This window comes from Geotrypetes seraphini, chromosome 3, assembly GCF_902459505.1.
Source record: "Geotrypetes seraphini chromosome 3, aGeoSer1.1, whole genome shotgun sequence".
Lineage (NCBI taxonomy): Eukaryota > Metazoa > Chordata > Amphibia > Gymnophiona > Dermophiidae > Geotrypetes > Geotrypetes seraphini.
Genome location: NC_047086.1, coordinates 226,800,964 through 226,815,272, shown reverse-complemented (window position 1 = coordinate 226,815,272; position 14,309 = coordinate 226,800,964). Strand labels below are relative to the sequence as shown.

Here is a 14,309-nt window from a genome sequence, read left to right as displayed (position 1 = left end):
ACTCTCCAGTAATTCTTATACCATAAAACAGGCAATCATGCATAGTATACTTAATTTTTTCTCACCGTAGGTTGATATTTCTCGCAATTCTCACACCAAGCTTGGGTGCTCTGCTCCAAGCAGATACTTCTCTTTAACACCTCAGCAAAATCATAATCTCTTACAGCTTTGTCTGAAAAGGAGAGAACCAAGATAAAGAAATACACTTAAATCCAGAACTTGAAATACACAAATGAAGAGAGAAACCAAGTTAAAGAGAATAATTTCAAGATATTAAAAGAAGCAATGAAGCCGGTATGTAGGACCATAAAACACAGATCACCATGGCTGAAAAAGATAACACGACTCATCTAATCAGTTCATTTCCCTTTTCTTTTATATAACAGACCCCCCACCTGATCTATTACTTGCCTTAAGTTCCCCACAATTAGGGGGTCCTCTGAGATTTTTCTTGAATTCTGTTGCTGTATATGCCTCCACCAGCTCCTTTAGAACTTTACCTACTATACATGAATGTAACTCACCTTGAGCTACTACTGAAAAGTTGTGAGCTAAATCCAAATGCACCTCCCATTCATCTACCACCATCTCCCTCAAGAAAGGTCTCCTACCAGTAGCTTCAATGGATGTCATGTTACTGTCACCGGCCAGTGAGGTTATGGAGAAGACTGCTAAATAGCCACACAGTTAATTAAGTGTCTTCAGCTCTCTCAAACCTTTGTTTCTTTTCCAGCAGCTTTAAGAAGTTGCTCCCCTTTGCTTTGTAAATGACTTCTTTTTTCTTTGCTTTCAGAAGGAAATTAGTGTTATTTAGGAAATTGAATTCTTTTTTTTTTCTTTTTTTTTGGGGGGGGGAGTGCTGTCATCTTCCTGAACTTGTCAGGGAGTCCGATACACTGAGGGGAAATTCTGAAGATAATTTTTGAAAATTCTGGGTACAGGGAGGCGTGGCTTGGTCGCGCATGAAGAAGGTTGGGTAGTGAGTGAACTCCGTATCGGCAGATTTTGAAAGTATTATAAGTCGCATGAAATATATTAATTTTGTGGTTTAAACGGAAGATAAAGGTGTGTAATGGCTTCGGGGAAGCAAAATAAGAATGAGTCATCGTTTGCAACCTCCGGAAGTATTAAGAGAGCGAAGCCAGAGCCGGAGTCGGCATCAAAAAATGGAGATAATGAGGTTATGAAAGAATTGAAAGAGATTAAAGAGATTGTGTCGGGCACTGCCAAGAAAGTTAACGATTTGACAGAGGAAGTTTCCACCCTGAACAAGAAAATGGAACTGTTAGAAATGAAGTCAAACAATATGGAAAAAAGAATAGATATAGTGGAAACAGAATTACTTCATAATAAAACAAATCGGAGGAAAATTGAGTTACTCACCCGTGAGCTGGAGGACTGCTCAAACTGAGAGAGGAGGAGTAATTTTTTAGGGCTACCGGAAGGGGTGGAGAAAGGAAATGCGATCTCCTTCCTGGAAAATATACTACCTAAAATACTGTCGATAAAGTCAAAGTTCCTTCTAGAAATCGAGAGAGCACACAGGATTTCTGTGAAGAGATCAAATCAGCAAAGGGGTCCTCGGTCATTAATTTTTAAGTTATTAAGACATTAACAGGTCGCCCGTATACATTTAGTTCCCGATTTTGCCAGAAACACGGCAAACAAAAGAAAAAGTTTTTTGGATCTTAGGCCCCAGCTGAGAGCGATGGGGGCTAAATATGGATTACTATATCCTGCTCTTATGAAGATAACTTTTGACAATAAAACAATCACTTTTGACGATCCAGAGAAGTTACAAAGTTTTATACAGCAACAGGAACAGCCAATGTCTATATAATTCCTCTCAATGGATTTTGAGAAAGAAGGGGGAAAAATGGTTTTTAATTATACTATTATATATATCTTTATTTTTCTGATGATAGTATATAAATGAAATCTCTTTGCATAAGTTAGAGTGTGCTAATTAAAGATAAAATATTGTTTTCATAGGTGCCTAAAGGAAAACGGAATAGAATGTTTACAGATTTAATTACTGTGATTCAACGGTCCCTGCAAGGAATTCATAAGACTAAGATTAAACATTCTAAATTGGAACAAAAGCAACTCTAGTGCTGCTGTTATACCTTTTTTTATCTATTAAGGATTCAGGAAGTGTACTGATAATTATGCCTCTCTATCTAATAATTACTCACTTGCGCTACAGTTCTCGTAATGGAGATATTAAATTTCTCTACTTTTAATTAAGAACATAAGAAGTTGCCTCCACTGGGTCAGACCAGAGGTCCATCACGCCCAGCGGTCCGCTCCCGCGGCGGCCCATCAGGTCTATGACCTGTGAAGTGGTTCCTGACCATTTCTCTAACCTACCTCTACTTCTATCTGTACCCCTCAATCCCCTTATCCTTTAGGAACCTATCTAAACCTTCCTTGAACCCCTGTAATGTGCTCTGGCCTATCACAACCTCTGGGAGCTCGTTCCATGTATCAACCACCCTCTGGGTAAAAAAGAACTTCCTAGCATTTGTTCTAAACCTGTCCCCTCTCAGTTTCTCCGAGTGACCCCTTGTACTTGTGGTTCCCCACAGTCTGAAGAATCTGTCCCTGTCTACCTTCTCTATGCCCCTCAGGATTTTGAAGGTTTCTATCATGTCTCCTCTAAGTCTCCGCTTTTCCAGGGAGAACAGCCCCAGCATTTTCAACCTGTCAGCGTATGAAAAGTTTTCCATACCTTTTATCAGTTTAGTCGCTCTTCTCTGGACCCCCTCAAGTACTGCCATGTCCTTCTTGAGGTACGGTGACCAGTACTGGACACAGTACTCCAGATGTGGACGCACCATTGCACGATACAGCGGAATGATGACTTCCTTCGTCCTGGTTGTAATACCCTTTTTAATGATACCCAGCATTCTGTTTGCTTTCTTTGAGGCTGTTGCACACTGTGCCGATGCTTTCAATGTTGAGTCCACCATCACCCCCAGATCTCTTTCAAGGTTGCTCACCCCTAGCAATGATCCCCCTATTTTGTATCTGAACATCGGGTTCTTTTTCCCTACATGCATGACCTTGCATTTCTCTATGTTAAAACTCATTTGCCACTTTTTTGCCCACTCTTCCAGTCTCGTTAGGTCCCTTTGCAGGTCTTCACAGTCTTCCGTGGTTCTAACTCTGCTGCAGAGTTTGGTGTCATCCGCAAATTTAATAACCTCACATTTCATCCCCGTCTCCAGGTCGTTAATAAATATATTGAACAGGAGCGGTCCCAGCACCGACCCCTGTGGAACTCCGCTCGTGACCCATTGCCAGTCTGAGTAATGGCCCTTTACTCCAACTCTCTGTTTCCTGCCTGCCAGCCAGTGTTTGATCCATCGGTGGACATCCCCCTGCACCCCGTGGCACCCCAGCTTCTTAAGCAGGCGTTCGTGAGGTACCTTGTCGAAGGCTTTTTGGAAGTCAAGGTAAATGATGTCTATGGATTCCCCTTTATCCATCTGGCTGTTTATTCCTTCAAAGAAGTACAGCAAGTTCGTGAGGCACGACCTTCCTTTGCAGAAGCCGTGCTGGCTCGCCTTCAGTTGTCCATTGTTTTCTTGACCCCAGTAACTGTGGCAGACAAAGCCTCCACGTGCTCTTCAGAGGCTATCACTCTGGCTCCCAACTCCCCCACATCCGCACGGAGCTCCGCCAGGGCAGCCTTCACATCCACTCTCACTCCTACCATTTCATCCTTCAGGTCCTGGAACCACGTTTGAAAAGACTTGTGCACCGTCTCACTGAGCTCCCCCGAGATCGCCAAAGTCCCAGCCTCAATCAGCTCTGCCGGTGCCGACGGCCCCGCGGCCATTTTAAGCGCGTCTCCTGCACTCCCCTGTGTCTCACTCGCTGTTTTCTCTCCTCCATCGCCGAAATATTTAAATTTATCAAGTTTCTTCCGCGTCGCCATGGCTTCACTCGCGAACCGCGATCTTAATAATCAGCGCGTTTTAGCGCTAGAAGCTGAAAAAGCACTTTTTCTCACCGGCCCCTACGGAGCTCCCGATTCAGGCAGCCATGCGCTGGGATGACGTCACTTCCCCCCCTTGTCCATTGTTTTCTATGTGTTCACAGATTGTGTCCTTAACCAGTGCTTCCATCATCTTTCCCGGAACCGAGGTCAAGCTCACTGGCCTGTAGTTTCCCGGGTCACCCCTTGATCCCTTCTTAAAGATGGGCGTGACATTTGCTATTTTCCAGTCCTCTGGGATCTCCCCAGTTTTTAAGGATAGGTTACATATTTGGCGAAGTGTTTCCGCTATTTCGTTTCTCCGTTCTTTTAATTCCCTTGGGTGGATGCCGTCCGGGCCTGGTGATTTGTCGCTCTTCAGTCTGTCTATCTGTCTGAGGACATCCTCTTTGCTTACCTCTAGTTGGACCAGTTTTTCGTCATGGTCTTCGTTTGTGATCTCCTCGGGTTCTGGGATATTGGATGTGTCCTCTCTCATGAAGACTGACGAGAAGAACTTGTTTAACCTGTCAGCTATCTCTTTTTCCTCCTTTATCACTCCCTTCCTGTGTGCCGCGAGATGTTGCCTGGTGTGCCGTACGGTCAGGGCCGCCATCAGGGCAGTACCACCAGTCTAGGGAGAGGGGCGGTCCGCCCCACGTGGACAGGAGAGAGCTGGACGGGGGACCCGCGGAGTTCAATACATCTCGAGCCGCGAGGCTCGTCTTCTGTTCCTGCCTGCCCTGCAGCTAACATATAGCCGATCGCAAGCGTTCCCCGATGTCAGCGCTGACGTCGGAGGGAGGGCTTAAGCAAAGCCTGCCCTCCGACGTCAGCGCTGACGTCGGAGAATACTTCCGTTCGGCTATTTGTGCGCGGCAGGGCAGGCAGGAAGCAGAAGACAAGCCTTGCGGCTTGAGCTTCGTTTTGCTGAGAAAGTTGCAAAGATGGGCTGGGAGGCAAACACGGAACACAAAAGGGGGGAGGGAGTGCGTTTTGGACACAAGGCATGAACTTGGGAGAGAGAAGGGAGGGAAAGAGATGCTGAGGTGGGGGAGGGAATGGGTTTTTGGACACAGAAGGCATGGACTTGGGAGAGAGGAAGGGAGGGAAAGAGATGCTGAGGTGGAGGAGGGAATGCGTTTTTGGACACAGAAGAAATGGACTTGGGAGAGAGGAAGGGAGGGAAAGAGATGCTGAGGTGGGGGAGGGAATGCGTTTTTGGACACAGAAGAAATGGACTTGGGAGAGAGGAAGGGAGGGAAAGAGATGCTGAGGTGGGGGAGGGAATGCGTTTTTGGACACAGAAGAAATGGACTTGGGAGAGAGGAAGGGAGGGAAAGAGATGCTGAGGTGGGGGAGGGAATGCGTTTTTGGACACAGAAGAAATGGACTTGGGAGAGAGGAAGGGAGGGAATGAGTGTTTGGACACAGAAGGCATGGACTTTGGAGAGAGGAAGGGAGGGAAAGAGATGGTTGTGTACACAGGGAATAGAAGAAAGGAGAATTTTTGGTCATAGGGAGGGAGTGAGGTATAGATAGTGGCATACCAGGGTGGGGGGGCGGTCTGCCCCACCCCGGGTTAACGTCCCAAGGGGGTGCACAGCTGGCCACCCTCCAGTGTTGTCCCTAGGCCGGCAAACTGCGGCTCTTTAGCCACTTGAGTGCCACCGCCGCCAACGGTGTTGTTGGCGGTGGCAGCATTATAAAATACTTTCTTTGTGTTTATTTGATTCCTATTCAAGAGAATTACTTTATATATAGTCAATATAGGCACAGAGTTAAATTTTTTAACATTTTCTAATGGTGGTGTGCCTCGTGATTTTTTTCATGAAACAAGTGTGCCTTTGCCCAAAAAAGGTTGAAAAACACTGGTCTAATGGTCCCACTTGCTCCCTGGCTGGTTGTTTCCCCTTCACATACCTGAAGAATGGTTTGAAGTTTCTTGCTTCCCCCGCCAGTCTCTCCTCATATTCTCTTTTTGCTTTCCTAACCACTCTGTGACAGTCTTTTTGGTGCCTTTTGTGCTCCTTCTGGTTGTCCTTTGTTTGGTCCTTTTTCCATTTTCTGAATGATGTTTTCTTGTCACTTATCGCCTTTTTCACTGCATCTGTTATCCACGCCGGGTTTTTGGTTCGATTCTTTTTGCACCCTTTCCTAAACCTGGGGACGTACAGGTTTTGTGCTTCGTGCACCGTGCCCTTGAGTAGGGCCCAGGCTTCCTCAACGGTCTCCATCTTCCCTGAGCTGTTGCTGAGCTTTTTTCCCACCTTTTTCCTCATGGCCTCGTAATTCCCTTTTCTGAAATTGAGTGCTGTCGTTGTGGTTTTTTTCACCTTTGATGTTCCTATTTCTAGCTTGCACTGGATCATGTTGTGATCGCTGTTTCCTAGTGGCGCTAGTACTACCACCTCCTTTGCAGGTCCCCCTAGCCCGTTGAGGATTAGGTCAAGAGGACAGTTGAAGAACGAATCTGTCATCCCATCATATAGTTTGGAGATTTGTATGTTGTGCTGCTTTCACTCTTGTATACTTTATCTGGAACGGAAGGAACACTGTTCAACATCGGAATGTTGCCTTGGAAAAATATAATTTTAAGATTGCTTATATAATTTTGAGGCTGAGCTTTAAGCCAATGCTGTATCCCTGGAGTCATTGACATGGGGAACTCACTTATGGATCGCACTGCCTGTACAAGCAGTGAGAATGCAGTAAAGGTGCGCCTGGCAGCTCTGGCAGACCAAAGGCAGTTCCTGATGCAGAAATCTACAGAGAGGAGTCAGAAGCTGAAGAAAGTCAACAAACAACAGAACTTCAATACTGGAATCAAAAGATTTTGACTTCGGGCTATCATTGCACTGAAAGGCCAGCTTCTGGCAGCTAATCATGTAGAGTCCAAGGCCATTGAGGCCCGCCATGCCACCCTGATGAAACGCTGGAATCAGCTGTTGGCCAATTCCACTACCAGGAAAAAGAGACTGATAGAAGCCCAGGAGCACTCCAGAAAGGTTGAGGATTTATTCCTAGCATTTGCCAAAGAGGCATCAGCATTTAACAGTGGGTTTGAGAATGCAGAAGAAGATCTGACTGACCCAGCTCGCTGTAATTCATTGGAAGAGATTAAAGTACTTCGTGAAGCACATGATGCCTTTCGCAACTTACTCAGTTCTGCTCAGGCAGATTTCAACCAGCTGACAGAGCTGGACCGCCAGATCAAAAGTTATAGAGTGGCTTCAAATCCACTTGGTTAATAATGGAGGCATTGGAAGAAACCTGGAGAAACCTACAAAAAATCATCAAGGAACGCAAGTTGGAACTACAGAAGGAGCAACGAAGACAAGAGGGAAATGACAAATTATGCCAAGTGTTTGCACAACATGCCAATAATAAGATTTTATATTACTTTTGGGTTTATCTATACTTTAGTTAAATACAAATAATTCAATTTTAGAATTTAGAAGGGGGAAGGTGCTAATAGTTCCATAAAGGTGAATTTTTAAAGGACGGTATTATATTGGTAGAAGTTAATTTAGGTTTATTTATCTATTTATGCTTCAAATATTAATTGTAACATAAGAAATAGATTCTAAATGGTTCTAAATATGCTTAGTGCTACATATGGGTTTGCAATGGATTCTCATTATTAAAATAAATTGATTTAATTTAAAAAATTGATTTAGTTAAAAGATTTATTTTAAAGGTAATATAATACATTCCCCAAAAGATAGATAGTAGGTTTAAGTCTTATGCTGATTCAATAAATTAAAATATGTTCTGAGTATTAAATTATGTAAACTGGGGTAAAAGAAGATTGATGATAAAATGGCCACCAAGAAGACCGCTTTAAGAGTAAGGTCCTTCAAAGAGCAGTCGCCCAACGGTTCAAAAGGAGGGCGCACTAAAACTGACAGAACCAGATTCAGATCCCAAGATGGAACAGAGGGTCACACGGGAGGCCTGAGGAACTTGGCTGCCCGCAAGAAGCGAATCACATCAGAAATAGCAGTCAAATGCTGACCTTTCACTAACCCCCGAAAGGCTGACAAGGCCGCAAGCTAAACCCGGAGAGAAGACCAAGCCAGTCCCCTCTCCAGGCCATTCTGCAAGAACTTTAAGATGCTAGGCAGGGAAGCGTGAAAAGAGACCACTCCACGCGCATCACACCACTCCTCAAAGAGACGTCAAACCCTCACATAAGCCTGAGAGGTGGAAAGCCTCCAGAACCCCAAGAGAGTTGAGATCACTTTATCTGAATACCCCTTCTTACCTAGGCGACTCCTTTCAAGAGCCAAGCCGTAAGACAACAGGGACCCGAATCGAACATTGGAATGGGACCCTGATCAGAAGGTCATGCAAGAGAGGCAGAGGATCCGCCACCAGACGCCTCACCAGATCCGCGCACCACGGTCGTCAAGGCCAATCCGGAGCCACCAGAACCATGATGCCCAGATGGTGAATTTTGCAGAGAAGAACTCTGCCCACTAATGGCCACAGAGGGAACACATACAACAGTCCCTCCGTTGGCCATGGCTGAACTAGAGCATCCAGGCCCTTGGCCTGACCGTCTCTGCGACGACTAAGAAAGCGGGGTGTTTTGGCGTTGACACTAGTGGCCATCAGGTCCATGAGGGGATGACCCCAAGCTTGCACTATCAACTGAAAAGCCACTGAGCTGAGACAGCCCTCTGCGGGATCTAGTACGTGATGACTTAGAAGTCCACTTGAACATTCTCCACTCCGGCTATGTGGGATGCTGATATTTCTTGAAGGTGCGACTCCGCCCAGACCATAAACACAGTCACCTCCTGTGCCACCAAAGTGCTCCTGGTGCCCCACTGATGATTGACATAGGCCACCGTCTTGGCATGGTCTGACAGAACCCTGACTGACTTGCCCATCAGAAAGGACTGGAAGGTTAGCAATGCCAGATGGATGGCTCTGGTCTCCAAGACATTGATCGACCAAGAAGCCTCCTCCAGGTGCCCTGAGCTGAATGACCTAGACACTGAGCTCCCCAAGTGAGAAGACTGGCATCTGTGAGCAGCACCGTCCACTGCGGCTCGTCCTGACTCGCCCCTTGTCCAAGATGGGGGGTCTGGAGCCACTAACGAAGACTGCCCCGAGCAAAGCCCTGAAGCGGAACAGGGTGATCCAGACTGTGCCTCTGAGGCGACCACCTCCGAAGAAGAGCATACTGAAGAGGATGCCTGTGGGCCCGCGAACACCTCACTACAACGAGGGAGGCCGCCATCGACCCCAAGACTAGGAGGAAATCCTGCGCCCAAGGACACTATAAGCAGGCGAATCTAAGATTGCAATTTGCTTACCCGGTCCTCCAGAAGGAAAACATTCCCCAAGGAGGTGTCAAACAGGATCCCTAGATATTCCAGGCACTGAGATGAAGACAACCGGCTCTTGGCAAGGTTGACTACCCATCCCAGCTGTGACCTGAGTGCTCTCCTGGAACGACTTCGCTCGAATCAACCAGTCGTCCAGGTAGGGATGAACAAGAATGCCCTCTTTTTGCAACGCCACCACAACAACCACCCTCACCTTGGTGAACGTCCTTGGAGCCGTGGCTAGACCAAAGGGAAGAGCACCGAACTGATAATGTTGCCCCAAGATCGCAAAGCGCAGGAAGCAATGATGGGAGGTCCGAATAGGAATGCGCAAGTAGGCCTCGGTCAGATCTAGAGAGGTCAGAAACTCCCCGGCTGAACCGCCAGAATCACCGACCGCAGAGTTTCCATGCGGAAGGAAGGCATGTGAAGAGCCCTGTTGACCCCCTTCAAATCCAGGATGGGTCGAAAGGTCCCTTCTTTCTTTGGCACAATGTAAATCAAGTACCAATCTGTGCCCCACTCCTGCAGGGGACTGGAACTACCGCACGGAAATCCCAGTCTTTGAAGGGTCTGATGAAAGGTCTGCTGCTTCCACGCCACCTGCAAGGGAGAAGCAAGAAAACGGTCTGGCAAGGACCGGGCGAACTTCAGAGCATAGTCGCCCCAGATCACTTCCAAAACCCACTGATCGGACGTGATGTCTGCCCACTTTGGATAAAAGTCTCTCAGCCATGCACCCACCGGAACCAAAACAAGTGCCGGCAAGGAGTCATTGGGCAGGACGGGTGGCAGGGGACCTGGCGGGAGAGCTACTTGCACTCCAGCGAGCCCCACAAAAGGACTGCATGCGCTGGAAGAACCTGCCTCTAGAGAGCCCAGAAAATGGAAAAGAGGCAGCCCCTCTCTACCAGAGTGGAAGCAGCGGAAATCATGCCCACAAGCAGCGCCACCTCGAACCAGTGGTCTAGGCCTATCCTCAGGCAAATGAGGCACTTTGGAATCAGTGAGAGTCTGAACCAATCTGTCCAGGTCCTCAACAAACAAGAAAGAACTTTTAAAAGGGAACTTTGTCAATTTAGCTATGGATGACGAATCTGCCGACCAAGCACGAAGTCACAAGGTACAGCGTGCTGCCACTCCAAAGGCCAAAGACTTGGCAGAAGCTCACAAGAGGTTATACATGGCATCCGAGAGATAAGAAGCACCCAATTCAATTTTGGCAACTTCTTGCTTTAGCAAGTTCCAATTTACCTCTTTACTGCCAAGGACATGCTGGGCCTAACGAAAACACGCCAGAGCCACTAGACCACCACACATCGCTGCCTGAATCGACAGAGCTGTCACCTCAACTCTGTAAGGGACTCCAATTTACGCTCCTCTGGGTCCATGAATCCCCAGCTGGACTGGCGGTAAAGGAATCCTTTCTCCCTGACTGTCGGCAGCTGGGGAACCCTCCGTGTGGGCATCAGGAGAAGCATGGGCTTCCCCGCGATCAGAAGCCAACTCGCAAGGCACCATCAGTGGGGTGCCATGGCCTCCGGCATCCGCTGCCAACGAAGTTGTCCCACTGCTCCGGCCTGCACAACGCATAGTTAGGCCGGCCGCGAGTACCTCGCGTATGGATCACAATGAGTACTTTTTCCCTTTAAAAGTGCTCATTGTGCCGGAAAACGCCCTAACTTTTTTTTTGTTTTGAAATTCTTTATTCAAACGCCTAACTGAAAGAAAAAAGTGCCAGTTACTTGAGAAAAACACAAATAAACAGGCAGTTTTACAGGGAAATGAGCCCTGTAGACCGGCACACCTCAGGATTTCCCCCCCCCCCCCAAATCAGAACAGACTCCACGGCTCTCAAAGCTGGAGGGCTGACCAACCAGGGGACCAGGCCGCCTGATGAGGCACCTCTACAAAAATATAGGGAGGTGGAAGAAGGTGGGGGGAGGGACTCAGCATGAGACCCACCGGGTTTAACACACCTGAGGTCGGATGGATCCCAAACAGGACCTGCCCAAGTTCTATCCTGCACAAAAGGGGAACCAGGAGTACAAACACAAAAATCCAACAGTGCTAAGAGGGGAGCCGAAATTATTATTTTTTTAAATCTTTATTCATTTTTACATCTTACAAGTGTATCAATAAATTGACAATTGAAATTAAATACATCACTTGAATTTCTGTAATAATTAACAACAATACATAAAATGTAACCCCATCCCTCCCATAACATATGTAATCAAATATATCCTACAAAATATTATTTTTATTAATGTAAACATTTAATAAAATTCAGAATTCCCCCCTCATCTCCTCATGTGTACTATACTTAAAATGAAAAAATGGTATCTATTCATTACAATAATTTGTCAATGGCCCCCCATATCTAATCTAATCTAATCCTTAGGTTTGTATACCGCATCATCTCCACTCTTTAATTTTTTTATAATTCCCTTTTTGGGGAGTGAAATTAGCCTACCACCTGCTACCGGAAACTGAGGAAAACTGGATTAGTAGAGGGGATGCTATACTGATATACAAGTTTGATCTCAGTCTCCACCTGCTGGTAGCAGTGAGGTATAATACCCATCCATAAAGGAACTATACCAGTCTATCAAGCAATATAGAAATGGCCTTATTCCTGAACCCGCAGTGACCAAGTTTTTTTTCATCCTAGTGTCACTATGTCATTCTCTAGTAGAAGTCACAATTTATGATCAGATCATGGAACCTCTTTGGAACTGAGCAAAAGCACTAGGAGAAAAAATAAGATCTAAAATATGTCCACCCACATGTATGGGGCCTCATAACTGTTGAAGCAAATCCAGACTATCCATGAGAAATAGCCAGTTTCCGTCTTTGTGGAGACGGGAGCCTCAAGATGTGTGGTATTGTGTTGTCCAACTTTATTTATTCAGTTTAAGGTGGGATCAGTTCCCAGGAAGATGCAATGGACATGGACATTCATTAGTACAGGTAGATCAGTACAGTTTGGTCATAGTTACAAATTCAAGTAGATCATTGTTGGCTTATTGTTATGTCCCAGGAGTTGCATTAGACCGTCTCAAAATGTGCTTTTACAGTTACCATTTCAGTTACTTCAGGGTTGGCTACTGTCTTGATATATAGAAATGCTGTTAAAAGTTTTCTGAAGCCAAGATCCATCAGAAAATACTTTGAAACAGAGGCTTTCCAAATCTTAGTGCAATCCCTAATCCTTTCTCGATTAGACTATTTTAATGTAATACTAGTTCTTTGTTCTAAAACGTTGCTATTGCATCTACAACTAGTTCAAAATGCAGAAGACTCATATACAGACTATATGAAACTACACTGGCTGCCCATAACCGCAAAGATCAAGTTTAATTTAGGGATCACTGCCTTTAAGATCCTAACAGGCAACGCCCCCAACTACCTAACAGAGTTGGCCATCCTAATCCAGGACGCCTCCAACAGATATTCCACTAGAAATCTTTTCCACTTAAAATTCCCAACATGCAAAGTCTACCCGGCAAATTACTTTATCCATCCAATATCAATTAGCAGAATGCTGGAACCAACTATCGCTTACACTACGATCTTGTGGCGACTATTCTCATGTTCAGTTTTACTACACTGGTCTGCTCTGTTTCTTCACTGTTCTACATATTTGCCTGTTTTTATAGGCCTAGCTAACACAGGAGCTTGTCCAGCAGTATCCTGTTGATATATCTTACTCAGAGTGCTAGAGTACAGTAACTTCAGTTAAAGAGGGCTTTCACCCAGCCCCTGACAAAAGAAGGGATTCTTCCCATGGTCTCCAATGAGAAAACTCACTCACCATTGCTGTGACATTCAGGAAAATTCAAGGTGAAAAGCAGAGTGGAGGACACTCTTACGGTCTCCTTCCCACAACGGCACATGCTACAGTTTTCCACCTCACAGCCGAAAAGCTGCCCTATCACCGAGTCTCCAGAGGAGCCAAAAGAACTGCAGTTGAAAACAAAAATGAGGAACATCAGACACCTGGAGTTGCATCAGCCCTCCCTCATACTTCTTGGCATTCTTCCTTTCTGAGAAATGCATCAGAGAATGACACAGGGACAAATTTTCCCTGTCCCCGAGAGAACTCATTTTCCCGTCCCAGTGAGTTCTTTTCTTGTCCCTGCCCCATTCCTGCAAGCTCTGTCCTCATCTGCACAAGCCTCAAACACTTTAAAATCATAAGTGTTTGAGCCTTATGCAGTAAAGGTAGAGCTTATTTTTTATTTTTTTTTTAATAATTCTTTATTCATTTTAAAAACTTTCGTCAAGTGTACAACAATCATAATAAACACAATTAATCAGAGCACTTGTATATCTTATTATAATCTAAACATACAAATGTAACCCTCTCCCGACCCTCCCTCAAAGCCCTTCATTCATAATAAGAAACCTATATTTGTATCCCTCCCCCCTCCCAATACTATATGGTGTATAGCTAATAGAAAAATGGCATTTAATCATGACAAAAAGACGTTAATGGCTCCCAAATTTTAATAAAATTATTATAATTTCCATTTTGTATCGCTATATGAGTTTTGTTGCTGCCCCTGCCCCATTCTTTTAAGCTCTACCTTCCTGATACAAATGATTGAAGGTAGAGCTTAAAAGAATGGGGCAGGGGCAGCAACAAAACTCATGGGGATGGGGCAGGGAAATTTGAGTTCTTGCGGAAATGGGGAAAAATTTGCCCCATGTCATTATCTAAAAGGCAGTTCCCATCACTTACCCCAGGCACTTACTTGCCACTGCCTGCAACTCCTCGATATGCCTGTGGTCCCTCTTGCTCTTGCGTCTCCTGATGCAGCTGTGTCAGAATGAAGCAGTTCCAACTCTGGATCAGTCGGCCCAGGTTAACCTTCCCTGTCGCCTCATCTGAATCTGCTAGGATTAGTCCCAAGGCCGAGGCTTCCGGGATGGTACGAAACGCACGCAAGAAGTTACTGGCCTGGGGAGGCATGAGTCCAGGA

At 45.7% G+C, this 14,309-nt stretch overlaps 1 protein-coding gene across 2 annotated transcripts in view; it reads right to left on the bottom strand.

The window, feature by feature from the left end:
• Positions 1 to 14,309, bottom strand: part of PAN2 (poly(A) specific ribonuclease subunit PAN2) — a 178,720-nt gene that overhangs the window by 96,950 nt on the left and 67,461 nt on the right. For both annotated transcript variants that reach the window (XM_033939582.1, XM_033939581.1), the window contains exons 13-15: positions 14,082 to 14,287; positions 13,139 to 13,287; positions 66 to 172 (exon numbers count right to left, since the gene is read on the bottom strand). In XM_033939582.1, the coding sequence (XP_033795473.1) occupies positions 66 to 172; positions 13,139 to 13,287; positions 14,082 to 14,287 (462 nt within the window). The remainder of the gene's footprint in view (positions 1 to 65; positions 173 to 13,138; positions 13,288 to 14,081; positions 14,288 to 14,309) is intronic.